The 26,712-nt window shown below is 40.2% G+C and overlaps 1 protein-coding gene across 1 annotated transcript in view; it reads left to right on the top strand.

Moving 5' to 3' along the window:
- The window catches only part of slc49a4 (solute carrier family 49 member 4), a 43,293-nt gene extending 24,181 nt beyond the window's left edge, over window positions 1-19,112 (top strand). Inside the window, exons 6-9 of the mRNA XM_034884771.1 lie at window positions 532-599; window positions 6,028-6,155; window positions 9,012-9,194; window positions 17,240-19,112. Coding sequence (XP_034740662.1) covers window positions 532-599; window positions 6,028-6,155; window positions 9,012-9,194; window positions 17,240-17,355 — 495 coding nt within the window. The 3' untranslated portion in view covers window positions 17,356-19,112. The remainder of the gene's footprint in view (window positions 1-531; window positions 600-6,027; window positions 6,156-9,011; window positions 9,195-17,239) is intronic.
- Window positions 19,113-26,712: the final 7,600 nt, after the last annotated feature.

Genomic DNA, 26,712 nt, shown 5'->3' with positions numbered 1-26,712 from the left:
TAAGCAAAAAGCATCAGATCCTACTTAAGATTCTGCTCCCTTGCTATCTCATATTCCATCTGGTTGGATTTGGTTGAATGTGAGTTATTGCCTTGGGGAGATTGATGGGAACCAAACACCTTCATTGGCACATGGAGACATTCTTGCCTAGATGCCACACACTGATTGGTTTTGTGCTACACTTTACCTCATATTGATTCTGCTGCAGTCTCTTGGCCATAACATCCTTTCTCTTGACTCTAAGACCAAGTGTATGCGTTGGCCTTCATCCGTGTAAATAAGTAAGGACAACAATCTCACATACACACAAACCCACACAACTACTCTAATAGCACTGCTGCATGGTAATTTACCAGACCCACTGACTGACAGGCCTTGACAGACTTCAGACACTTAGTGCCGGCTCTCCGTCTAGCTCTGTCCTCACAGTCACAGACTGCACTACTGTTGAACTCTGAATAACCTTCTTTACTCCTTTTTTCTTACTTTCTTCCACTCTACCTCACAATCTCCTGTTCTTTTCTTATACAGGTGGACGCAGGCTGGATTGGTTTCTGGTCAATTGTTGGTGGATGTGTGTTTGGAGTGGCAATGGCCAGGTAAGCTACTTTATACCTAGCCGTTTTTATTGTGTAAATTCTCACATGCTGGGATCATTGAATATGGATTTATAGTCAAAGAAAAATAGTGACGTATAATTGTGCAGGCAAGTCCAGACTACTATAACATGCATATCTGGACCACCCATGTGATTCAGATCCTCTCTACCGTTTAATGAGCTTTTTAATTAACATCTCCCACAAACAAACTCCATTGCCCTGGGTAACCTATATGCAGCCTTCTCATCTATGTTATTCTTGAACTTTCTCATTGTATAGCGGTTGACTGTGGTTTGCAGGGACTTTAAAAAGTGACATGAATGCTGTACCGCTCTTACCTGGTTCTAGACTACTAAATTGCCTCCATCATCTCATATGTTTTTCAATGTTTAAGTGAAATTTGATTATCAGGCTGATACTGACCAGCTTAGCGACAACTCTATGGACCCGGTGAGACATAAAATTAGAAAATAAGCATTATACTGCAACCCCCTAATTAACATTTCCAGAACTTCTTTGCAGCTTAATCTTACTGATGGTCAGAACACCAGCCACACAGTCCCCACAATATTTAGGACTATTAAATCATTGCCTGCTTGGGAAAACCCGTGAAATAAGTGTTAAGATCACTTAATTGTACACTCATTTTTGCTTAAAATTTAAGCATAATAGTCAAACTGAACGAAATGACCTAAAATCCAAATTACGATTAATTGCACATTCTACCTCGGCAACGATAAATGAACGATAATTAATCCTATTGTCCTAAATCATCTTTTTTTGAATCCAGACAACGGACACTGCATTTTCTTGGGGCACAAGTTGCTCAGTTGACTTTGACTTGGTTTGTTTCCATGCGGCTGACTGCTCCGGGCCAAGTCACATGACTATACACACGGTAGAATGTTTTTAAGGAGAAAGCAGGCCTATAAACACAAATATATTATCTAAAGTATCGTCACGGGAAAAACACATTGATAACGGCAGCAGAATTTCGATTAATCGTTGATTAATCATCCAGCCCTTGCTTGAGTCATTTGTTATAAAAAAAGTAAAAATTCACGGATTAATATTTTTCACCATTTTCTGATATGGTAGATTAAACAACTATTCGATTTAATTGCGAAAACAATCCGCGGAGCAATCAACAATGAAAATATATCGGTAGTTTTGTCCCTATTATGTTGCAACGTAACACAAAAAAACTCTAGTTAGTAAGAAGTGTCCTTTTAATGGATAAAGCATGGTAAAAATAAATTCATGTTTTGTGTGATTGCGATGGCTGTGCCCCTGCTACCTCACAAACAAGATTAGAAACTAATGCCTTTGAATTTTCCTCACAGTGGAATAGTGCTGGTCACTTGGTATGCATACCGTATGTGTTGTACTTCAGTATATCCCCCTGACTCTAGGAAAGCTGGATTGTTTATAACATTATTAATAACTATTTAATCTCATCTAAAGAACAGTTGAAGGTAAATTGAGGTGAAGGAAGGGGTCTACTCATCTACTCTTTTTTAATATAGGATCTGATCCAGTGACACAGCGATAGAGTGAGGGGAATAGATGCTAATGCAACAGCCATTTTGCTTCCATTGATGGATAGGGAGCTACACCGCAAAAACAAAGTGTGGAGTCTGCAAAAGCAAGAGATTCATTCCTGTACCGACCAATATATGTTTATCGCAGACTGAGGCCCAATCAGCATTTCCAGGCAGGCCCACTATTTTCTTAAAGCTGTAATCAGGGAAATGAGCCCATAACTCCCACTGTTAATCAATGAAGCTGTTTGCAGCACAAGATGAAAGTGTATGTAAACAGAGCTGTTGAATTATTGGTGTTGATTACATATACTCTGAGCCACTGGAGGGATTGATTAGTCTCTCTTTTGTGCAACAGCTGATAGTTAAATAAAATTCTGTTTTAACAATTGGCCATATGTCATTTGCTCTCATTTATAACTGTTGAAAGGTGGTTGGTAAGGTATGGGTGTGGGTAGCAATAGTTGCAGTTGGTTTCAATTTGGACTCCTGGGTTCAAAAGTAACAGGTTAGATTTTTCAGTAATTCACAACAGAGAACCGACTTTCTCATTAATTATCATCAGTCACCGGGCTGATAGCCGTTGGGAGATGGGCCCCCAGATGCAATCTGACAATCTTCTATCAATCTTTTGATTAAAGAAATGTTTTTAAAACAGCAGCAACAGAAGAAATTCAACAGTATATTTAGGTTCTTCTTTCCCTCCCTGCTCCCTTATAACTAAATGCTGCCCTTTTTCCGTTTTTTCCTTCTTTTCAACAACTTTCTGCAATATGGAATCATTAGAAACTTTCCTAGGAAAGCTTGTGGTAATGAACTGAGAAGATGGCCGTCTTTGTCCCTTGTCTCACCCACTAGTAGCCTTTTAAGATGTTAACATCAAGATGTGACTTATTATTTGCCATTAGCTGTCTCTCTCCCTCAAGCGAGCACAGTACTGCGCCAGTGCTAAGCACAGTTTGTCACAGAAGGCAGAAAAGGCCTCCTTTAAATGCTTTTTGGTGCTGCAGGTGTTGCAGTTTCTCATTTTAAGTGGCTCATACTCCTGCAAAGCTGAATGTCTTGGGGGATTAGTACTTACCATTTTCCACAAAAAAAACACTGGCTGCTTGTTAACATTATATTTCTGTGTCTTGCTGATGGAAAATTGAATGGCAGGGAGATTCATGCGGCAGGTTCAATTAGTGGTGGATGCTCCAAGGTGTGGCATTTGACAAAAACAAACTGAGCGCTGTTAATTTGTGTGGCTCAGACAGAAGTTGGTTGGACGACAGTCGCACGCTGTATGCTTTTCTTCACAGATTAAAGAGGATTAAATTATAACGAACAAGCGTCTCTTTTTATCTTCCCATTTCAAGCCCCAGGAAAAGAGTGTGTGTGGGGGGGGGTGTATCAGGACCAGGTTATTCTCATTCATAAGGTCTGAGACAGACAATATTCCAGGTTAATGAGATGAGATGGATGGAGCAAACACAAATGAGCAACTGCCTAATTTGTTTTTCCTGCGAACAGGGACAATCTGTGATTGCATGCTGGTCATCATATTATACTGTCTATCTTTTTGGTTATTTACTGCATGCCCCTTAATAAAAATGTAGACAGATTTAATATATATTGTCATACCGCAGATGATATTTCATCATACCCGCAGGCACTGCGAGAGCAGAAAATGTAATCTGATTCTACATGACTTAAATGATGCTATCTTTATGATCAATAAATCCTGTTAGAGCAGTGTAAAAGATAGACTTTTAATTCTGCCATATCTCATGAGATGACATGACACTCTTTGCTCATTGAGTACTGAGACACAGCTCTGAATTACATTAATGGAGGCATGCAAACCTTGTGTTTTCTCTTCAATATTATTCTGGAATCTTCTGGAAGACAAAAACCAGTAAGGGGATTTAGTACTTTCCGACTTTCTTACCCTCCTAATCCAACTCGTGGGACATGTCCAAAAGTTGAACGGACACAGGGTGCCAAATAGTTATTTATTATAACAAAATATTATAAATTAAAAAACACATTCAATTAAGTTGTGCATGTCACTGTCACTGTAGGTTTTTACACATATTACTAACAGTAAATATAGATATACACCAAGCTGTGATTACACAACCATTAGTAGTAGCATTGACTGTTGGGTTTGGCAATTGTAGAATTTGTCGAGCGTAAGAAAAAATAAATACAATTGACCTTAACCTTTAAAAACATGATGATATATACACATAGATATAGGATATGTATATTGTGATATGTATATTTTAGTCAACTGTAAGCCAGTGGTTTTCAAACAAACTGTTCAGTTGTATTTGTTAAAATCAGACTGTGTCATGCACCTGACTTAACTGGCCAATTAGTGACCAAGTGCTTTATCAAGTGGATTCAGGGGCCATCGGTTAGTATAGGAAATAAGCTACTTATTGTGGTCCTGCTTAGAGGATCAGATTTGCAATTGATGCAGGGAAGTCCTCTGTGATCCTCTCCGCAAAGAGATGATGGTTGGCTTGGGGGAGGCTGAGGATTTCAAGCCTCTCTGGCACAGGGGGTAGTTAAAGGGTTGAGCCACTCACAGGCAGATTGGTGATGCAGATTTGAGTTGTGTAGCTGTGGGCAAAGAAACCAAACATGTTTGTGTGTAGTGGCAAGTGCTTGGCCCTCTGATTAGACTATATATTCCAGTGCAACCAGCTCATTCTTTTAAACAGAAATATGACACATTTAGATCTGTTTACTAGAAACAGAAATGAACAACATTCATTATGTTATTACCAAGTTACCCGTAGCCTGCTCTAAATTTTCTAACCGTAATCTGGAGTCATGATGTAAGAATTCAGAATGATGTGAACATGGGGGCAATGGATTGAGACTGTGAAGCTCATGAAATCCCAGGATACATTGATCTTTTGTAAAAATTCCATGGCGGAACTAAAAAATTGATTTCTTAGATGCATCATGATTCTCTCTAGATTTTTTTTTTTTTATGTGTTGATTTTTATTTAAAAGTTACTGTCTCCAGATATGTGAAAATGACAACGTACATAAAAAATGGTTGCATCAAGAGGCATCGGTAATCAGTTTAGAACCAAATTGTTGCCCTCTGAATCGGAATGGGATCCTGAGGTGACCAGAGATTCCCACCCCTAGGCAGAACGTTCTGAGTGGAAATGTTCTCATTGTCTGTCCAAAAGGATGATTTCCCTCACCCACTGGTCCTCAGCATACTGACAGAACTTCACAACGTAGCTGAACTAATCAGCCTTTTACACACTTGTTTTTATGCTTCCATTAAGTTCATTCATCCCTATTTTCTTAAGCATCTTGTCTGAGCAACAAAACAAAAGTAATTAGTGTCTTACTTTGCTACAGGCTTCTGTAGCTTCATCTAATCTTTCACATGAATGCATATGCATACCCAGAGGAGCAGAGAGGAGTTAATGAACTATGAGGGTTTAGAAAGGCCTACAAAGAGAAACCACAGGGCTCAAAAGAGAGAGTTTGGTGGCCTGTCTTCCACAATATATTAAAATCCGCCTTCTTAGCTGGTGAAACAAATTGAATCAACTTTTGGAGTAGTGTCTCTGCTTGTGTAATTACAAGTACAACTGGTGCACCCAGAAACAATTGAGAGAAGGAAATGATCTAGCTTTTCTCTGAAACAATGCATGTCTCTGATAAAATATTATGACAGACAAAGAAGTAGACATGTAGAAATTGCATTGCTGGTCGTTTATGAAGGATGCCTCTAGTTTCTGAAGCAGCTGGCTTTATTCACTTGAGTCATTTGTTTGCCTTTTGTCCTGGCATATTTCAGGATGAGCTTTTTCTTAGTGATGTTTTTATACAGTAAATGGATCTTTCTCCTTCTTCCCACCCTCTCCCAGGTTTGCAGACTCCATTCGGGGGATGCTGAAGCTGATCCTGGTGCTGATGCTGGCAGGAGCCTCACTGTCCTCTACCTGGTTCACACTAACCTGTCTGAGCACGTTCACTCACCTCCCCTCCACCGCAGGTAGGTCCACAACACATCACTGTCAAGGTGACATTGCATACAGGCAGTGCAGCTGGGACACTCTGATATAAGCCAGAGGCAAAATGATTTCAGTCGGCGGGTCAGGGGTCTTTCTCGATTTGATTAGCCAAATAAAAACTCCCCAAACCTGTTTTTGTTAGTTTTTCCACTGTTCCAACAATCCCCAACTCTGTTTGGGTTGAAACAAACCCCAAATTCACAGAGTTAGATGTGAAAATATGCCTACACATTGTTTGTACCCACTTTTTCTCTCTGCCCGCACAGAGCAGCAACAATCTCTGATTCTTCTGAGGCAGACTATTAAATTAGCAAAATAAATGACAAAAACTGCCCCCAAAAATAACTGTTGTGTACTCTGAGACGATTATATTTGTCTAATCGCCCAACCCTATTGGACGCTTAATAACATTTCACTATTTGGGCCTTAAAACTCCATGGCTACCTTGTCTGTATTTTTTGTATTCATTGACCTGCATTGTTGTACACTGTTCAACCAGTATGGATGTTAACAACCTCAAACACCTTAAAGTCACCATTAAACCATGTAGTTACTGTTTAATTTTAAATGTTACCAAACACAGCCAAAATGATAAATAATACCTTACTTTCCAAATACTTACAGACTGTAATGCATATTTGGTACATACTGTATTTAGCAGAACCAATCCTTTGTTAGACATCTGTTATAAATTCATTTAGACATTAATGGACTTAGCTGCCCTTTCCTAAGCCAAAACCAATAAGCATACCAGTATATCTTTCATAGCCAAGGATTCTAGCCATCATCATCATCATCATCATCATCATCATCATCATCATCATCATCATCATCCATCATCATTCTCCAGGCCTTGGCACTGCTAACTGTCTGTCTCACGTCCTCTCATCCCAGACACTGGCAGTCTGCAGCAGCCAGGCTCCAACCTTGTTCATCCACCTGGCATATTGTACAAGAGGGGTGTGTGATACTGCAACACATTCTGCCAAAATACCTCATTGTCCCACTATGGGACAGTCAGTGTAATCTGCAGTTTTTGTAAACAAGAGCCCCATCGTTTGTTGAAAAACTTTTTGTCAATGGGATGCATAGACTTTCTTATGTTTTTCTGTTTTACTGTGATCCCATCTAAAATCCTTGACATCATCCATTTATCTTCACACTATTCAGAGTTATACAAATATTTTGCATGAGTATAAGGAATGAAAATAGTCTGCAGATTTATCAATAATGCCAATAATTGTTATTTTCATCCCTAAATGCGTAAATTTCCAGTCTTCAATTGTAGTACCATTTTTTTCTAGAAGAAAAAAAAATCGTATTCTCTTCAGGCCAACAAGAGTCATCCCATGTCCCTCTCCTGCTGTGCTCACTATGTGTTCCCTTCCTTGAAGGGATCTCCTGTTGCCCTCTGGGAATTGGTGGCAGATAACCTAATTCAATAATGTGACAGGAAGAGTGCAGTGGTTTGAAGCACTCTGAAGTGTTTGATATCAGTGCTTCGTTAGCGTTGAATAAAGACGAGCGGGGAAGAAGGCTTCTGGGTTCCCCGTCGCAGGCGGGCAGGCGGGCAGGCGAGGGCCCTCAGAGGCACTGTGATTAAAGGGACGGGCAGGCTAATGGGGAGCTCATTTGGACCAATCTGCTATGATAAGGGAGATGGAGGGTGCCATAATGCTCCAGAGGTGATAGCTTAATCTCATCGCACATCCACTCTAATACACATTCACACATTTCACTTTAGGTCCCAGCCAAAGGACTGCAGCTGAGACTAGATCCTGAGCTGGCCAAACATACTGAACACTCTCCGATTGCTCTGCAGACATGAACACACACACACACGCGCACACACACACACACACATACACACGCACACAGTTGAAAATGTCGCAATAAGCCAATGTTACACAAACCTTCGCAAAAGTAGACTTCTGCCAGGTTCAAGGTGGAAAATAGAATAAAACAGTCGGCACATCATGATTTTAAATAAAAAATGTATAATCCAGAATTATTATTAATTTTTCAATTCAACCAAGTGGTGCACCTACTGTACATTAAACCTAAGGGAGCAAATGAGCCAAGCTTATTACTAGCGGACATTTTAGCAAAGGAGTAAATCATTGTTTTTTAATTTACTGTAGAGTGCATGAAATGAGTTGCATTGGAATGCTTAATGTGCAAAATAACCTAAACAAACAGAAATGTATTACAAAACATATTGTAATTGAGTTGCTGTCACAGTGGCATTCAAACCTTCTCGTGACACTCCATGCCAGACTCAGAGGAAGGTCCCTCCAAAATTAAGTGTTCTAAGTAAATCTTTAAAGCTTTACCCTTGAACATGCCTGAAAAGAGAAAGAATTTCTTCAAAGTGCGTTAAAAGCATGGAACGACCTTCCAGAAAAAAGTTGGTAACTCTTTTAAAAATAGGTTGGATGTGTTTTGCCTGTCAAAGGGTTTAATGTACAATTATGAACTTTGTCTGTAATTTATGTAACTTATTTATGAATTGTTAGGAATTTTTAATCATGAAATTAATGTGTTTTACCCAATCAACATGTTTAAAATGTGTATTTAATTTTTTCTGGTACATTTTCACCTCAAGGGGTGGCAATGAAATGTTTTTTTCAGGGTAAGGGTTCTTCATAAATCTGTGCTGCTGAGAACCAATCATACAATAGGAAGATGTGGAAGGTTGCATAAAAAACCACCGCTGTTCCATACTCTTGTCCAGTATACCACCCTTTTTAAAAGAGCTGCTCAGGTGGGATCTATAACATCACATTTTCCGATTAATCCTAACCTTATTGTCGTTCTATTATTTTACCCTTTTACAGCCATCCTGTACACTTCCTGCATCCTGGTGGGCATTTTCATTAACAGCAGCGTGCCAATATTCTTCGAACTTTTCATCGAGACCGTGTACCCGGTACCTGAAGGCATCACCTGTGGAGTGGTCACTTTCCTGGGGAACCTTGTCACCGGTCTCCTCCTCTTCTTTCTCACTTTTTACTGTACAGGTAAGACAGGAATACCTGTTGTGCACAAATTGGGATGGAATCCCTCTTTCTGTAGTACTCTTTTAAAATATAAATGTGTCTTTTAGTTCAGTTTCTATTCTCACTAGTGCCTATTTAGTGTCATAAAGTTAGGTACACCCCCCCCGCTGGATGGCGGATGGTGGGAAAATTAGGTTACAATGCAATTGACCCAATCGGCATAAAGATAAACTCCCTATCGCATTTACGCCTCAGATTTATCTGTGAGTTGGCTGCCTGGCAAAGTTTGATGTAATGGTTTAGGCCCACAACAGAGGGGATATCATGTCATCTGCTAAAGGAAACCAATACATAATAATAATAATAAGAGTAAACCAATACTGTGGTCTTTGCCCACCTGTTTTTGGTTTCATTAACCTTCGTAATCTTGGCTACATTACAGCACCAATCTCTGATACACACTCCGTCTACTATATATATATAATATGTATATATATAGACTCACAAGCTTCATCCTCTTCCTCTGCCAAGTCCTTCTGAGTGCTGCATGGCTACTGACATCTGCTGCCTGTCAACTATCTTGAGCCTGCCTTCTGCGTTGTCTTGTCAGTGCAGGTGGATATTATTATTGTCAGACCTGAACAACTGTCGGGCCTAGAGTCTTCAGGGCCTGCTAACAAGCACAACAGCCTGGACACAAATCCCGCTTGTCATGTTGAAAACAGCAGGTCTGAAACACTTACATGACACATACCCCAAAATAGGAAGGACTAAGGATCATTTTTTCAATTAATAATTTGACCCAGAAATTGAAAGGTCCATCAAAGTTACTTGAGTCCAAGTAAAGTACTTATTTGTTTGACCAACACCAAAAAATTGATTAACTAATTGATTAATTGTTTTGGCAAGGAGATAATGTTTGTCGGTTTGTTTATTTGTTATTTGATTTCGAAAAATCTACCGGGCCAATTTTAGTTATACTTGGTGGAGGAGGGTAAAAGGGGTAGCAGTGGCATTTCCTGCCAAGGTGGCTTGTAAAGAAGTTACCTGTGACTGCCAGAACAGATATTTGGCAGTTCATTACTATTGATCTATGGCAAAAGGGTCATCCAAGAAAGTCATATCTTGTTTTAAGATTATCACAGATAATTATGTAACTAATCTCATTTTCTTGGCAGGACGAACCACAAAAGCAAATACTGTTTTGTACATTTATATTTTTATATATTTTATATATTTTTATATATTTTTATATTTTAATATTTAGATTGTTGTTAGTCTGGTCAAAGGCAAAGTAAGCAGGGCACTCTTATGTCTAAATCTTGTTAGACTTTGGACAGATTGGGGCACTAGTATTAGAACAAAATCATCTTGATTCTGCCACCACAGAGACCTGGTTTCGGGTCTTTGTGACAACCTGACTCAACCTGACTCAAACGTGATGCCGGTCCTCAAGAATGATCTCAGAGGGATGTTGAGTGGATTACTGTAGGTCAATTACATTTTATTTATAATGTCAAATCATAGCAGAAGTTATCTCAGAACACTTTACTGGTAAGGTAGGTCAAGACCACAATCTATAATTTACAAAGACCCAACAATCCTCCTCAAGAGCATGCATTTGGTGCAACAGCCAAAAATGGTGGGGGGAGAGAGGGAGAGATAGATACAGAAATATGATTCAAAATAATAGCTTTGGGTATAATGGTTTCAGTTTTAACATTAACTATTTGAAAATGATGATCCAGTTAGGTATTTTAAATGTACATCAGTATGGTGGTAAATTATAGACAAGACGTTGATATATACGAGGTGTGGATAGATCTGCTGAAAGTGAACACACAATCACAAGAGTAGGAAATACACGATGTATCCTCCGCTTGACACTTCTCTCTCCCGTGCTCGATGATGTGTGCGTGTTGATGCATTTAAGCTTTCTTGTCAGAAAGTTTACGCTGATGCAGGCATGGTAATGTGAGCTTGCAGATAACCTCTGTGGTGGATTGCCACCAACTGTCTACCTGCACAGAGTATCTGTAGGTACCAAGTTGTTGAAGTCTACTGTTCTTGCCATATTGGCAGGTAACCAACCAATGTTTGCATGTTAGATTTGTCAGAGCTGTGTGAAACAGCAGTGTAAAATGGATATCATGATAAGAGGTACAATATCCTTTTGTTTATTACAATAACAAGATATATTTATGGTTAAAACTGGTCTATATTTTTCTTATCGTCAGCAAATCCCATAAAAACACCAAAACCAACAATGTGACAAGCTGAAGCATGTCAGTCTGGTGATAAATTATAGATAAGACAGCGATGTATACCAGGTGTGGATAGACAGAGCTTTGGGTTGATGAAGGACCTGCAAGTGAACACACACACACACACACACACACACACACACATACACAACGCTTTTCAACATCCCTACGTTGTGTGTGTATCTTAGTTCCAAGCCAAAAATTTAATTTGATTTTAGAAACTTCTTGAGAAAATTAATTAATCCTACCAAATATTCTTAAGAAAATTGGGTTGTGAAAATATAATTTCATTTTTCAAAATTCTCAGCAGTTTTCTGGAACAGCTGTAGCACTTTACTTTTTGACCGACACACTAATCACAGGGCCGATTGATTGATTGATCACCGGGTGTTCCTGTCAACATGCGAAGGTGTCCTCAGGCAAGGCACACCTTGCATGGCAGCTCGGTTGCCATCAGTGTGGCATTGTGTGTGAATGAGAGGCAAAATTATAAAGCGCTTTGTTTGTTATGGTAAAAAAGTGCTATGTAGGTGCAGTCAATTTACCAGACAGCCAATAGTACCTCACCATAGGTATATTGGGTCTGTGTATACAGGATGTCACTTGATTTTGATTTTTAAATGCAGTACAGGAATGTTACCGTTGTGTTTGAAGTCCTTTTGTTGTTTCTTTTAGTTGAAATACTTTTTTCTCCTTAGCATTTCTATGTAGCACTTAAATATAAAGTGTGTTACAAATTAAATGTAATATTATTATTACTATTATTATTACTTTTGTTGTTGTTTTTGTTGTTGTTATTATTCTCTCACCGTTACATGTCCATTTTAGCACCAACAGGGTTATTTGTTGTCGGTGTAATTTCCCCCTTAGTGCATATCTTTAGTATTTTTTTAATATCCAAATTCATCATACAACGTTTTTATGTTTGAAAAAACAAAGATTGACTGATGTATTGTTGTCAGATGTTTATTTAACTCTCAAAGATCAATATCAATAATCCGCCTCAAATATCCAGTTTTGTGCAATAATCCTCACTCAATATATATTGCTTACTCAAGAACATCAAACATCACACGTTCTCAGTATTGCCAGTGATAATTCTTACCTGTTATTATACCTACAACCACTTTCTCTACTGACTTTACAGAACATTGTCTATTGTAAAGACAATGTATGTATTTCTATCAGGGCCTGAAGTTAAATTTCTCCACTGTGACTTTGCCTGTTTTACCGGCCAGTTTTGTTTTTTTGCCTCATAAAGGTGAAAAACATGGAATCACATGAGTGTAGTGAAACAGCAGTCGCATCCTCTCCAACTGCGCTGCTTTCATGGACGTCAGTGCCTTGACCTATCATGGCATGAAATAATACTGGTAGAAGACAGATTTTCAGAATTTTACCACAACTCTGCGTCAACTCCTGAACTCACTCACTGAAAAGTGCATAGAGATCAGCTGTGTTCTGTTCTCTTGAAGAGATCACTCCTGTAAAGATTAATTTGATTATTATGTACATTCCCTTTGGAGGTATTCTAGCGGGCATTCTCATTACTCTAATTTCATCTCCGTAGTCCCATAATGGATGTAGCCAATAAAATGCAGACTTCAAAACTGATGAATTCTGCATGAGCCTCTTCATTTCGAAACCCTTCCACCTTCTGCTATTGAAAATTGGCAGCCTTTGCCTTTTTAAAGATTTCCATTCTTTTCCAGTTTACAGTTCATTTTAGGGTTTTCCTTTTGGCTGCCCTCTGCCTCATTATACATTCTGAATGATGGTTCCCTTCCCCTGCGAACGGAGAGGCGTTTATGAATTTACCTCATGTCCATTTTAACATCCATGAGAGGCTGGTCTTGGTTCAGTGAGCGCTACATGGCCTCTTGACTCTGTTGTCCTGCTTTAAGCCACAAAATCTCTGAACCATGTGACTCAGAAACATGAATGAAACCTCTGGGCAATATATCTGTGCCTGTCGCTCTTTTTTTGTTTCATCTACTGTGTGTTTGTGTCATTTAGCGCGGTGCGTCAGGCAGAATACAAAGCAGCAGAGAGGTATCGTGAAGCAAAAGCCTCAAAGGTTTTGTAGAGGAGGAAGAGGAGGAAGAAGAGGAGGAGGAAGACGAGGAGGGAGGGGATGGGATGGGAGGGAAGGCTAGGCTTTGAGATTCCAATCAGCTGTGAGTTGTTAGAGTCTCCTGCATAGGGGGAATCAGGGATTATTCAGCACAGAGAAATAATTGCTGCAGTTCTTTAGTCCCAAGAAGTTTCTTTTTCCTTTCTGCTTAACTTTTCATTCTCGTCAGAAGTGAAAATGCCTTTTGCAGACTAACTTTTTTAACCCACCATAATGACTATGGAGGTGTTTAAAAATGATAATTTAAACAGCTTTTCTTTATTGAGCTGCTGAAAGAATATAAGCCTTTTTACATGCTGTTTTATTGTTTTTGAGACCGATTTGAATCATGAGTGAGAAGTAACATTGACAGAGTCAATGAATAGCGCCACATTAACCCACACTAACAAAGTACACATTTGGCACTTTGGCAGTCAGTATGGATGATCTGGCTTCCATACTGCAGGTTTCCTTACCAGCCTGTCAATCAACAGTTAATATTCAGCATGCAGGATGATGAATGATCTTATTCTTTACTCAAAGCTTGTCTATGTATCTTTAGGTGTAACCCCAATTCTCTTTAGCAAGGGCTGCAGCCATACAGAAGAACTGAGCCACATTCATTATAATGCTGCATTGACCTCAATTAAGACTGATTAAAGCCATAAGATGCCTGTCGGCCCATGTCTCTTACTTTATCTGAGACACCGATATGCTGACGGTGGCAGCTACAGTAATAGGCTGTTAATATGATGAACTGTCCCACTTTTGCGCTGACGTCTTCTGAATGTGATCCTTTCGTCACAATGAATCCGGTATAGTTACTGGCAGAGGTTTGAAGTTGAATTGTAGTTTGTGGCTAATATCCAATTGTAATGATGCAGTTAATTAGCAGGTTGAGTCACTCAACATTCTCCGCCATCATCGCAAACTCCTGCCTTGTTCTATTTTTATAACTTTATCCTTTACTATTTGATTACTATCTTAATACTTAATACTACCATCCTATCAACCAGAATAACCTATGGAAGACGTTTTAGTTACAGATTGATAGTTGACTACAACATATGAAACTACAAATCTGTTCATTAAATTTAAAAAATGTTCATGTGGTTGCCAGAGTGCCATCATCAGGACCACTATGCAAAAAATAGTTAAGAAGGGGGCACCTGAGTAGCTCTCCTGGTTTACCATAGCAACAGCAGAAGCCGCAGGTTTGATTCTGACCTGGGACCCTTTGCTGCATGCCATTCCCCCTCTCTCTCTTCTTTACTGTCTTAGCTGTCCTGTCACGTAAAGGTCTAAAAATGCCCCAAAAAATAATCTTAAAAATAAAAAGGAGGAAGGAAAGGGAGGACAAAACAGTCTCGGGGCAGCCTTTAGGTCACCCAGTGTCATCCCCCCCTTAACGTAAAATACATGTGAATGTTCAATTATTATGATAAATCTGAATATTATAATGAAATGGACACTTAAGACAGTACATTCTTAACAAAAACAATGTACACAAATCTAAACTATTTAAACGCTGTTGTGAGACTAGCCTCCAAACAAATGCCATGTATGTAGATATTTTGTTTATATAGTGGATCGATACAAATAACACAATCGATGTTTTAATACTTTGGATATTTATTGCCCGTCATTTGGGCTCGTCCTACCTGTCTCTTGTTGACTGACTCGCTTGTGCTTCCAAGTATGTAAAAAACAAAACAAAAGCTTCAACTATAGTAACACGCTGCATTTTTGGCAGCTTTTAATGCCGTTATTCCCACCACTGGTTATAAGTTGTTAAACACAACTCTCAATCCTGTCTGTGCTTTAAATATTGAGCATTAAAATCTGATTATCAACCTTAAAGCAAACTGCTGAACTGATGAGTCTCCAGAAACCAGTTACTTCTCTCTTCTCCATTTTATCTCATTTGCTCTATTCTTCTTTCTTCATCCCTTTTCTTCCTCCCCTTCCTCAGTTCCCCTCCCGTCTGCGTGCTGTTCAGACAAACTTTTAACTGTTGCCTCCAAACTTGGCTTCAGTAGTGTCCTTAGAGATCAGAGAGGAGCCATTGAACTGCTTGCCTATTTTTATCACATCACCTGATTGAATTACTACAATTACCAAGCTCTCCGTTAGCATTCATTTAAGGCTGCACACCAAAACACAAACACACACAGATTGTGTGTCTCCAACTTGAAATGGACAAGTCTTTGTCAGGCGCACACGCGGGAAAGTGGGACATAGTGAGACGGAGAAGATGGCAGGCCAGATAAACACGACTCCATTAACCCACCTCCACACCGGTTACCCTGCTGTCCAGCTCATACACTTCTGATTAATGAGGCTGCTTCGGGAGTTTTAACACCTTGCTGCAAACACCCTCACCCAATCTCTCCCCCCTCCCGCACAATCATAGATTGTGCTTAACAGCTCTCTCAGGACAAAACACCTACGCGGTCTTGAAATGGGCGGCTTCACAGCCAGGGCTAGTTAATGCACTTAAAAAAAAATTGATTTGGGTTTATGTCTAGGCGAATATGTGACTGCATGCTTTTGCAGGTTGCATGGTGAAAATCTGAGTGTGCCTCACAGAGGCTGGACAAAAAGATGAGGTTATTTGTCTGTGTGCTGATGAGTTAAGATGCCAATGGTTCAGTGCAGCTGCAAGCTTCCCATCTGCCCTCCAGATTCTGCATTATTGCGGACAGCCAGAGCACCTCTCCTGTGGTTAATGTAGCTTAAACAGAGCTGAGAAAATAGAACATCTCCTTCTGCACCATGTTTAGGTTCAAGTGTAAGTCAATGATAATGGGGAACACTGCCAAAATCATTGACTTATGCAGAATCATTATGAAAGGCAGCTCATGAGGCTGTTCTTATTTCCTATATGGGATGTCAGGAATTCCTATTGATTAGCCATTAGTCCTATATGGTACTCATAAATTTTTCAATGCCACGTAATACTAACTCATTAGGGTTTCTGGATGTATGTAGAGGACACATATTTCATTTTGAAGGAACACATGGTCAATGTTGCGGTCTGTTGCTTGGTACTTGGCAGGCAGGGTTCAGCTCTGGTTCTTGTTCAGAACAGAGCCAGTATAATCTGTTTTTCTAAGTGATAGTACATGCATGCATCCACAATGATTTCATTTCCATGTTTTGTTAAATCTCGTAATTGAGCTGTTGAGGGTGCATCTGATTTTCACATCTGATTGGTTGGTTTTGTGATGGATTGGTCACATCCTTTCATTTAAATAGAATTGATCATCTTGCTAATAGAGGGGACTGCAATGGCCTACTGTGTGTGACCAAGGAGAATGGAATCATTTTGGACTGAGAATATAAGAAAAGTAATTTTAGGATAAGGTGTCATCTTACAGCCATAACTCTTGGAAATGGTGTCAAGAGAGATGTCCATATACCTTTGGCCATATATTGCATATTTATATTTGTAAGAAATAGACAATTTGATGAAGACAGAGGTGGAAAAGATGAGGAAAAAATTAGTTAATAGATAGTGTATCCAAAGTGAAGTAAAAAAAAAGAACAGTTTTAGTCTTTGAGCAGGTGACGGTGAGTAATCCACCTTACCACCCAATGTATCAAATTCTGGATATGAGCTGAAGCAGACTGCTTATAATCTAACCTAAAAACATTTATCTGTCTCCATCTCTCTCCCCTTCATCTAGATGTCTTGTGGTTAAACTGGTGTCTAACCGGCTCCTGTCTCTTCAGCCTCGTCCTCATCCTCTTCTTCAGGGAGTCTTACGACCGCCTCTACCTGGACGTCTTTGTTTCTGTGTGACATTGCTGAGGACAACAGCTCCCCACAACAACTAACAGTAAAGAACTAAATAATTATTCTTGCACAAATAGGAGGAGAAAAACTGAGACAAAGGGAAAGTGGAAAGCCCAAACTTTTTTATAAAGTAAGATTTTAGGATGTAAATGTATATATTGGTAACAGTGGTGATGGATTGCTGTTGTATGGCTGCAGACGAGAACCAAGAAGCGATTCTACACCAAGGTTTACTCTTTATATGTGATCGACTCAATGCCATATGACTGTTTAACGCATCATTAACTGTTTTATTTGTCAGTCTATTTGTTTGTATGAACACAAACGTATGTAAACGGTTTAATTTCTTAACCAGGCACATCATGACAGACTTTTAGTAGTTGTTGTTTACCGATCGTGTCCAATTTAAAATTGTCCCCCTCCTTGCGGCCACTCTGTTCACCTTCCTTGATCGTGGCTCAAGTAACTGGACACTGACTCAAATCTTCTGAGTCCATTTCAGCATCAACTGTCTGCCCTCAACGTGGAAGGAAAGGGTCAAAAGCTTTGTCAGCCAATCAGCAGGCCTGGCTGTGCTGAGTCGGGGCTAAACGGGGGACCTGGTGTTTTAGTGCAGCTCCGAGCTACAAGATGGGACTCACTGGGGAAGCTTAACTGTCCTGATGCCGTTTAGTGACCTGTGATACTGTCATTGAGAGGAAGGTACTTATATTATGTTTTATTGCCCTCTCAAGACGAATATTATGCAAACATTATCTCCGACTGAATGGCGGCCTGAGACATGGGCTGGAATTGAAGAAACCTGCGCTTTTCCCCCCGCAAAGTGGAAGAAACTGAGTCATCTGAACTGTTGCACCTTCACGTTTGAGAAGTTGTTCAGACTATTACTAGGTAATTGTGTCAATTTCTGCTTTTTAATCGAACCACATAATGTTAATTAACTTTTTACAGGTTTTTAAAATGTGTTTTCCTCAGTAGCCTGCCAGTAATTATTGAAAATGTCTCAACATTAACAGTTCACACCCAGTTTCACTGAAACAGGATGTTTGGTACTGATTTCAGCCACAGATGAGGCACACTGAGGGAGATTATTTTATCACACAGACATGAGGATTACGCCGCACTGTAATTGCCAAGCTGCTCCTCCTCCCAAGCACCAGCAGGTATCTCCGCGCCAACTGAGAGTCGACTAACCCGAAGGGAATAAGAAAAAAAAAAAGTTGCCATTTTCTTGGAATCCTTGACTGATTGAACTGGAGCTGTGACAAAAACCCAGCATCAGATCTCAAGGGACATAACCACAAGAAAACACATCATTGTAAATGAAAAACATCTGTCACTCATGGACAAAGAAGTCATGGAAAAGTTAGAGAAAAACTTAGTGTCTTTGTCTTGCACAGCAGCTATAAGACGTCTTTTAATGTGTTTTCCTCCGGGGTTCGAGGAGCCTCTCTAATGTGTTTTGTGGTGCTTGTTTTTTGTTGTTGTTTTTTTTACTCTCCTTGTACAGAAAAGGTTGTCTTTTACCTTTTGACATGTTGCCTTAATTGCCCAGTGCTGTGTGTTCAGCCTCCCTCTCTTCCACACTGTGACTACTTTATCTGTATAAATTGTTAAAGGTCATGTTCTTCTGTCCTGCAACACACACAGTGTGGTTTCCCGAGCTTTGGGTTATAAACATCCTTGTTTTGTGGAAAGGAAAAAGAAAAATGTGACTGTTGAATATTTCCAGCACCTTATTAAAATAAACATGTTATGATTAAGACTGTTGTTGTTCTCCGGGTCTTAATAGGCTTATGGAGGTTATTAAATTGCAGCTGTTTGGGGTGTACTGAACATTACAGATTGCTGTTAAGTTCATTTGTGGTATATCTTAGTATAGAGCCAACACAATAGAAAACGTTTCTGTTTCCAAAAACATACACAGAGTGCACTTAGTGTACTATCATTATCACAGCTGTGCTCCTTACACAAACTCAGCCTTTTGTGGCTGCTTTTACAATTCCAGCTAACTTTTAGTTGCACAATCTCACGTCTACTTTGTTTTCCCTGCCACATATTAACTTCTGTCCTTTCAGATCCTGCCATGCAGTGTAACTCCCTTTTCCTGCCATTCTCCATCACCTAAACTTCCCTGCCTGCACCCTTTTTCCCACTTTCTCCATCAACCCTGCAGTATTTGCCTACTGCGCTTCTGCCTTAGCTTTCCAGCCTTCTCTTCTGCTTGATGCCCTGTCTGACCCCTTGGACATCGGACCTTTGTCTGACCCTTTTGGATAAGTTTGCCTGTTTAATCTGCCTGCCTGGCTCGTTATGGACCCGTTTGCCTGATCTTTGCCTCCAGGTGAACTTTATACCTACCATGCTTGTCTCTTGAGTTGTGCACCTGTGGTCACACCTGACATCATCCGGGTTATTTTCTCCTCCAGGGTCACAGATGACTAGATCAAACCATGACAAGTAAACTGATCTAAATGTGTAAAAGTTTTTGTAAAGCTCCATATACATATATATATATATATATATCAAAATAAAATGGTGTGACAAAAATCCTGGTTTACTTTTATAATTTTGTTGTGTGTCTATTTAACTGAATATGATTGTAAACATTAGTCTGTTAATACTACTACTACAGTGTATAAACACACACTTCAAAAAATCAGAAAACACGCATAACTTAGTGCAGTGGTAAATAATTTAATGTCAATCTCATTTTAGAGCTGTCAGTACATTTTAGATCGATGGAAGGTTACATTTTTTTTGTTTTGGACTACAGACTGCTCCTTAAGGAGCAGATTTGCTCTGTTGGGGCTTGAACATATTTGCTGTGTTATTTTGGCAGCACAGTAATGTTCTCGCACATCGTCCAAAAGCAGGAGTGCTCACAAGGGACACCTACTTTCTTGGAAATGTCTTAGTTTCCTACTTTCCTCTTTTAAAAAAAAAATACAAAACAGGATGAACATGCATGACCTGAGGCATGATGTCACTGTTATTTAACCATCCGTGCCTGCATGAATAGTCCCCTCCCCCCGGTGTCCCAGCTGGAGATGAGCTCATGCTCTGTTGCTGGCGAGAAACAAAATTCTCTGAGGCAGGTCTGCATGCAACAGACTGTTTAAGTCCAATTAGCGTCAGTGGCTGTGTGTGTGTGTGTGAACTAAAAGATGCCTAGATAATTTCACTTCATCTACAAAAAAGATTCTGTTTATGATCCTTTGAACTGGTGCCATTTAAGCTGGTAGGAACTCCTGACCTAAGCCAAGGCTTTTGTCAGCAATTAAATTTACAAATGACATGAAAAAAATAACTTAGAAATTAATCTGGTCCTGCAAAAGCTCAGAATGGATGGTTTTAGTTTGGGTGTGCCTCAAACCATTGCATGGCATATGCAAAACCAGGCCTGCAGGGATGTGAAATGAATCCACTGTTGGTTTATAGTGATCTGTTTGGTTTCCGAGGAGCTGTCACGTGCATTCATCACAAATCCTGCAGTGAAAAGAACCATACTTTGTTTTGGCTTTTCAGTTTATTGAAACCGTTTTAGCCTTTTCCTTTTCTCTTCCAGCCTCTGTCCCCTGTGTTCTCTGTCCACTGCGATAAAACCAAAATATCAGAAATATAATATTTAATATAACAGGAAAAGGCTTATCCTGCACATAAATGAACAATGTAAACATGCCAAGAGTAAACAGAGTATGGTTATTAATTGACGCATTTTTATCATGGGTGTGTTTGTTTATTTGCAGGGTTGGAAATCCAAGAAATGGTCCCAAGGAAAGGTTGTTGAGTTGCTTCAAATGGTTGTCAGCCAAACAATGGGCGCTGTTTGTTTGATGATTATGTTTTTGTTAAATAAGACTTTGTAATGAATTCTGAATGCTCTTGGCATTTGTCGGTCCTGGAGGATTTAAAGTCATAACCAAAAACAAAACTCATGAACCACTCTTGTCATTCTGCAACTAAATCTATATACAGTATATAACATCTGCTGATTTATTCAGTTTTTTCCATCAAAAACCACAAGATGCCAAGACACAAACAAATTTGAATGTGGTTTACTTGTACAATCTCAGGAAAAACCAATCAGAGTGGACCGAAGCAAATCTTCACTTGTTAAAGATTTAAATTCATGTCAGAGACAACGGGAAGCTGCAGGACTAACCCACAGCAGAAAAGATTCAATCTACCACCAAGAAATCAAGACTACAAACATCAAGAATGACCACAAACAGGCCTCTAGCTCACCCATTAAGAGCGTTTGCCCGATTCCAGGCCTGCAGCCCTTTGCTGCGTGTCATCCCCATCTTTCTCCCCCTTTCATGCCTATCTAATGTCTCTATGCAATAAAGGTAAAGGCCCCTAAAAATAATCTTAAAAATCAGAGGAGCTGTTTGATTCACACAGAGGAATGTTATTGAAGAGAAAACACTATTCTCGTTACGCGGCCTCAGTGTAAGCAAATACATTCAACCTTCTCTGACAAGCACAGCACAGCACAAGAGAAGTGGCTGTGTGTTTTTTGTCAGAGAGAGATAAGGTAATGATGCATACACGTCCCACTGTTCACAGACGAAGCACTAACTGTTTAACAGCTTTTCAGAAGGAGTTCAAATTCAATGTCTTCCTCTGGTTTGTTTTCAGGGTGGGACATGGTATTGTAACTCTCTAGTGAGAGGATGGAGCCACACACTGCAACAATAGTTTTCTTTTACCCACAAGCAATTTGGTATTTTGGCTTTTGTTGATCGTGTCAATGCTGTGAAAGCAAATGGCTGGCTGACAAAAACTGGTGTCGCTGTCACTGCGCCTGACGTTTTTATACCCCATATTTTGTGTTCTCCTTTTATATGCAGCTTTGTAACATTTCCCATTGTTGTGTGCTTCTGTTGAGACAGTGTCTGTTTTTCTACCTCTTCTGGCTAAAACTCACTTGTGTCTCTTTTCTAGCGTTGCACCTCAATGTCTCCTTGGGCCTCCCTGAGCTCCACAAATCCCTTAATTGACTTTTTCAGGATTATGAAAAATGAGCCGTGCTTTCAACTGGCTCATTTAACAGCACTGCTATCACAGTGCTAGTTACTTTATCTTCCATGTATTAAAAAGGGCTAGGTGCTCCTGATTTGGAGCGATGGGCTGCAAAGGCCCAAGCTACCGGCATTTGACAGCTGATCACAAATTTGCCAATTCATCATTGGTGAATTTGAGGCATTTGTCCTCCTCCTGTGGGAAAACGCTACATTAAAGCCTATTAAGGTAAAAAATCCTCCACCGGAATTAATAAAAACTGAGAGACAGACTTATGTGAGATGTAAGGAAGACACACATGCCTGTGGGTACACAGCAAGCTAATTTAGTGCTTGCAAAGCATTTTGGGCAAAGGTTGAGTGGCTGTGACAGTTATTGTGTGACAGCCATGTGTCTCAAAGATTATATAAAACTAACTCATGCGCATTAATTGCAAGCTGCTCCGTGTAAAAACATTAGTTAAGTGCCTGCACACAATACACATAAAAGCAGAAAGCTAAGTATTCTCACCTGTGCATTCCAGCAGGTGTGAAGGCTCATTATATCAGAATACTGCATTTATACTATTTAGCACAGTAACCTGCATTTTCAAACTTTCAAATAGCTCTTTTAAGGAGTTTGCCATACAGTATAGATTCCTGTAGTTTCTGTGATAATCTTAAAAAACGTTTCTGTACTTTGATGACTAGTTGACTTTTTTTCACACCAAAATGCCCATTTTAAATGCTGTTGAAACATCGGATGCAGTGTATGGGACCTGGACATCTGAAAACCACTACTGTCGTCATGTATTTTGACTTGCAAATCACCAAATCTGTGCTTTCTGGTTACTTACGCTTCCTGCTAAACTACCAATGCCACTTCGTGGAAGATCACAGCTGTTTTCACTCAGCTTGGATTCTGTAACAATGGATTTTTTGAATGGTGAGAAGTTTTTATTTTGGATGAATTGAACCACTGAATACATTAAACTCAAGCCACACCCCTGCATACAGTCACCAAGACCAACAAGATATGGGTAAATTAATTCATCTTTATTGCTTTGACAGGCCAATAGTGCAACACAGAAGCAATGTTTAGCCATAGCAGGGGCACAACTGTTTGTTAAGAACATACCAAAAATGGTTTATGCTGCAGAAGGGGTTTGAGAATTGTCTATGGACATTTGGAGTTTTTGCAATCGTAATATTAACATTGGGATTCTCTCTAACTAATGTTATTCAAGGTCACCACCGCCTCTATTTTCTAATTTTTCACAACTTTTAATTCTATGGAGGGCAGGTTTGAAATTTGAAATTCAGTAGATAGATCCTGTGTTCAGTTTAATTTTCATAAAAGAAAGTAAAATGTGATTACAAAGGTCAATGAAAACATGTTAGATTGTCAAAGCTGACTAAAGCTAATGAGCCATGAAGCTGTCGCTGATGAAGTACCTTCTTGTTATGCCTAAAACTAACTGTGTCAAACTTCCTGAGATGTTCTGAGAAGGGAAAGAAAAAAAACCTTTACCTGCAAAGCCAGGTTCTGCTTGGCTGAGGCTCCTCAGCTCTAATGCAGAAGGACGTGGCCCTGACGGAAGCAGCATGTCCTCTGAGCAAGAGCAATTATGATAACCATGCAAGCGGAAAGGCTGTAGCCAGAAGAACAGCGTGACAGGCTTTGATCCGGCAGGCTGCCTATTTAAATCACAGCTCACCTCCCCTACAGACGCCATCCTCATCTAATGTAGATGGGCTTTTCAAAAGGAGTCTGGGCCCTCTGTGGGCTCCTCTGAGCTCCTCTGTCATGATATGCAGCTGTTTCGCTCACTTGAAACATCATTTGTTTCCCCTGCCCTTCCTCTTCATCAAAGGTGAGTGTGGGTGCTTTAGTTTTAAGGCAGACTGCTGAGATACGTTTCCTTTAAACGGCCATTTAGACTGAATGCCTCACTAGCACAGCCTGTGGAAGCAGCATTGAAGCACTATGAAGGCTCAACGTAACCATGTTAGCCTAATTAACTTTCTGTTATCAGAACACTCTCAAGTCTTTGTAAAAACTCTTTGAACTCTTTGAGACAGTGTTAGACAAGCTAACAAAAACAATTTAAACAGGAAATTACTAAAAAAGAAGGACAAGTCTTGACCCCAGTTTGGACACCAAAGTGTTACACAAATATAATTTGAATGTGTGTGTACCTGCTTGCCTAATGCATCCTGCTGTGTTTGAGGAACTTAAGCCAGTTTCTTTGATGTTGCTTTCTAAGATAGAGCAACACATGAAACCCGCCTACTGTCCCTTAGACATTTTAGACATTATTCCCGCCAGGATAGTGAATGTTTTTAATAGCACCATTGGCATAAGTCTACTTTCTTTATTAATTCTTGTCTTAGTTTAGTTTCTGCCTTTAAACACGCTGTGGTCAGGCCCCTACTTAAGAAGCCTCATCTTGACCCCACAGTGTTGTCCAATTTTAGACCAGTCTCTCATCTGCCTTTACTTTCAAAGGTTTTGGAAAAAGTTTGTATACAGTTACAAGCCTTTTTCCAGTAGAAATCTGTCAAAAAAATTCTAATCTGGTTTCAGATTACGTCACAGCACTGAGTCTGCACTACTGAGGCGGCGTTTGATACAATGGACCATGCAGTCCTCCTCTCTTGCCTTGATCCAAGGCTCGGGTCGGGGGGGAGCAGCTGCAGCAGGGGACCCCAAATTTCCCTTTCCCAAGCCACATTAACCAGCTCCAACTGGGGGATCCTGAGGCGTTCCCAGGCCAGGTTGGAGATATAATCTCTCCACCTAGTCCTGGGTCTTCCCCGAGGCTTCATACCAGCTGGACTTGCCTGGAACACCTCCCTAGGGAGGCGCCCAGGAGGAATCCTCACCAGATACCCGAACCCCCTTAACTGGCTCCTTTCGACACTAAGGAGCAGCGGCTCTACTCCGAGCTCCTCACGGATGACTGTGCGTCTCACCTTATCTCTAAGGGAGCCGCCAGCCACCCTCCTAAACAAACCCATTTTGGCCGCTTGTACCTTGGATCTCGTTCTTTCGGTCATGACCCAGCCTTCATGACCATAGCTGAGGGTAGGAAGGAAAACTGCCCGGTAGATCGAGAGCTTTGCCTTCTGGCTCAGCTCTCTTACGCACAGTCTCGGTTCTGGAACCATAGTCCTGGATAGGGGTTGGACTCAGTCCGACTCTGGAGTTGCCCAGGGTGTGAGGCACCTGGAGGGTGTGGGGATACTCACTAGCCACCGGCTGAGTGCCGCTGCGTTGGATTTCACCCCTGTGGACGAGAGGGTCTCCTCCCTACGCCTGCGGGTGCTAGGGAGAAAACTCTGACTGTTGTTTGTGCATAAACAAGAGCTCAGTGTATTTGGCCTTCTTGGAGACCTTGAATGAAGTCCTGTATGGGGCTCCAGTGGGGGACTACTTAGTTCCCCCGGGGGGACTTTAACGCACACGTGGGCAGTGATGGAGTGGGGAGGCGTGATTGGGAGGAACGGCCTCCCTGATCCAAACCAGAGTGGTTGTCTGTTGTTGGACTTCTGTGCTAGTCACGGATTGTTCATCTCACGTCTTCAACTAGTGTAAAATTCTGCTGCTCGTTTTTTGACAAATACATCTAGACGTGCACACATCACACCCATTCTCTGCACTCTACATTGGCTCCCTTGAAACCTATGAAAATTATAGGTGCAACATGTCAGTAAGAGTCCAGACTGGGTGGTGGTTTCATTACGCCATCGCTGTACCTGCGGTGCAGAGAAACAGCACCCGGTTTGATCTTGTCATCTGCCTTCGACCATCAGCAGACTGATGAAGACGTCAAAAAGCTGAGACATGGAAGAAAGATCTGTTGTGTGTTTGTAAGAGAGGTATAAATATGTATATGGGTGATGAATACCGAAGAGGGGAAAAAAGAAAAATTGAGATTCAATTTAAAGCCAAGGAACCCACCTAAAATAACTCCACTGGGTCTTAAATCTTCTGCTGGAGAGAAGAGAACGGCTGCATTAAATTGCCTTTTTTTATTTTTTCATTGCTTCTTTTGGTTCCAACAATGAATGAAACTGATTTCATTGCATATGATATATTTTTCAAGCACATTGCTTCTAATAACGTAAAGGGAATTGATTAGATGCACATCGGATAATCCATAATGGAAACGTGTGTGCCTAAATCTCATCTCACATTATCTTTTATGTTAGTTTTATGAAGGCAATAATGTAAAGATTTTCTTGACATTGTGTCAGCGATGGATTACTTGATTTTGTAAGGTTTTCAGTCTTTATCTTGAATAGCTCCTCAAAAAGTAAGAGTAAAAAGTACAGGAGAAAAAACACAGCCGAC

The sequence above is a fragment of the Etheostoma cragini genome, chromosome 11, assembly GCF_013103735.1.
Source record: "Etheostoma cragini isolate CJK2018 chromosome 11, CSU_Ecrag_1.0, whole genome shotgun sequence".
Lineage (NCBI taxonomy): Eukaryota > Metazoa > Chordata > Actinopteri > Perciformes > Percidae > Etheostoma > Etheostoma cragini.
This window is presented reverse-complemented; position numbering and strand designations above follow the sequence as displayed.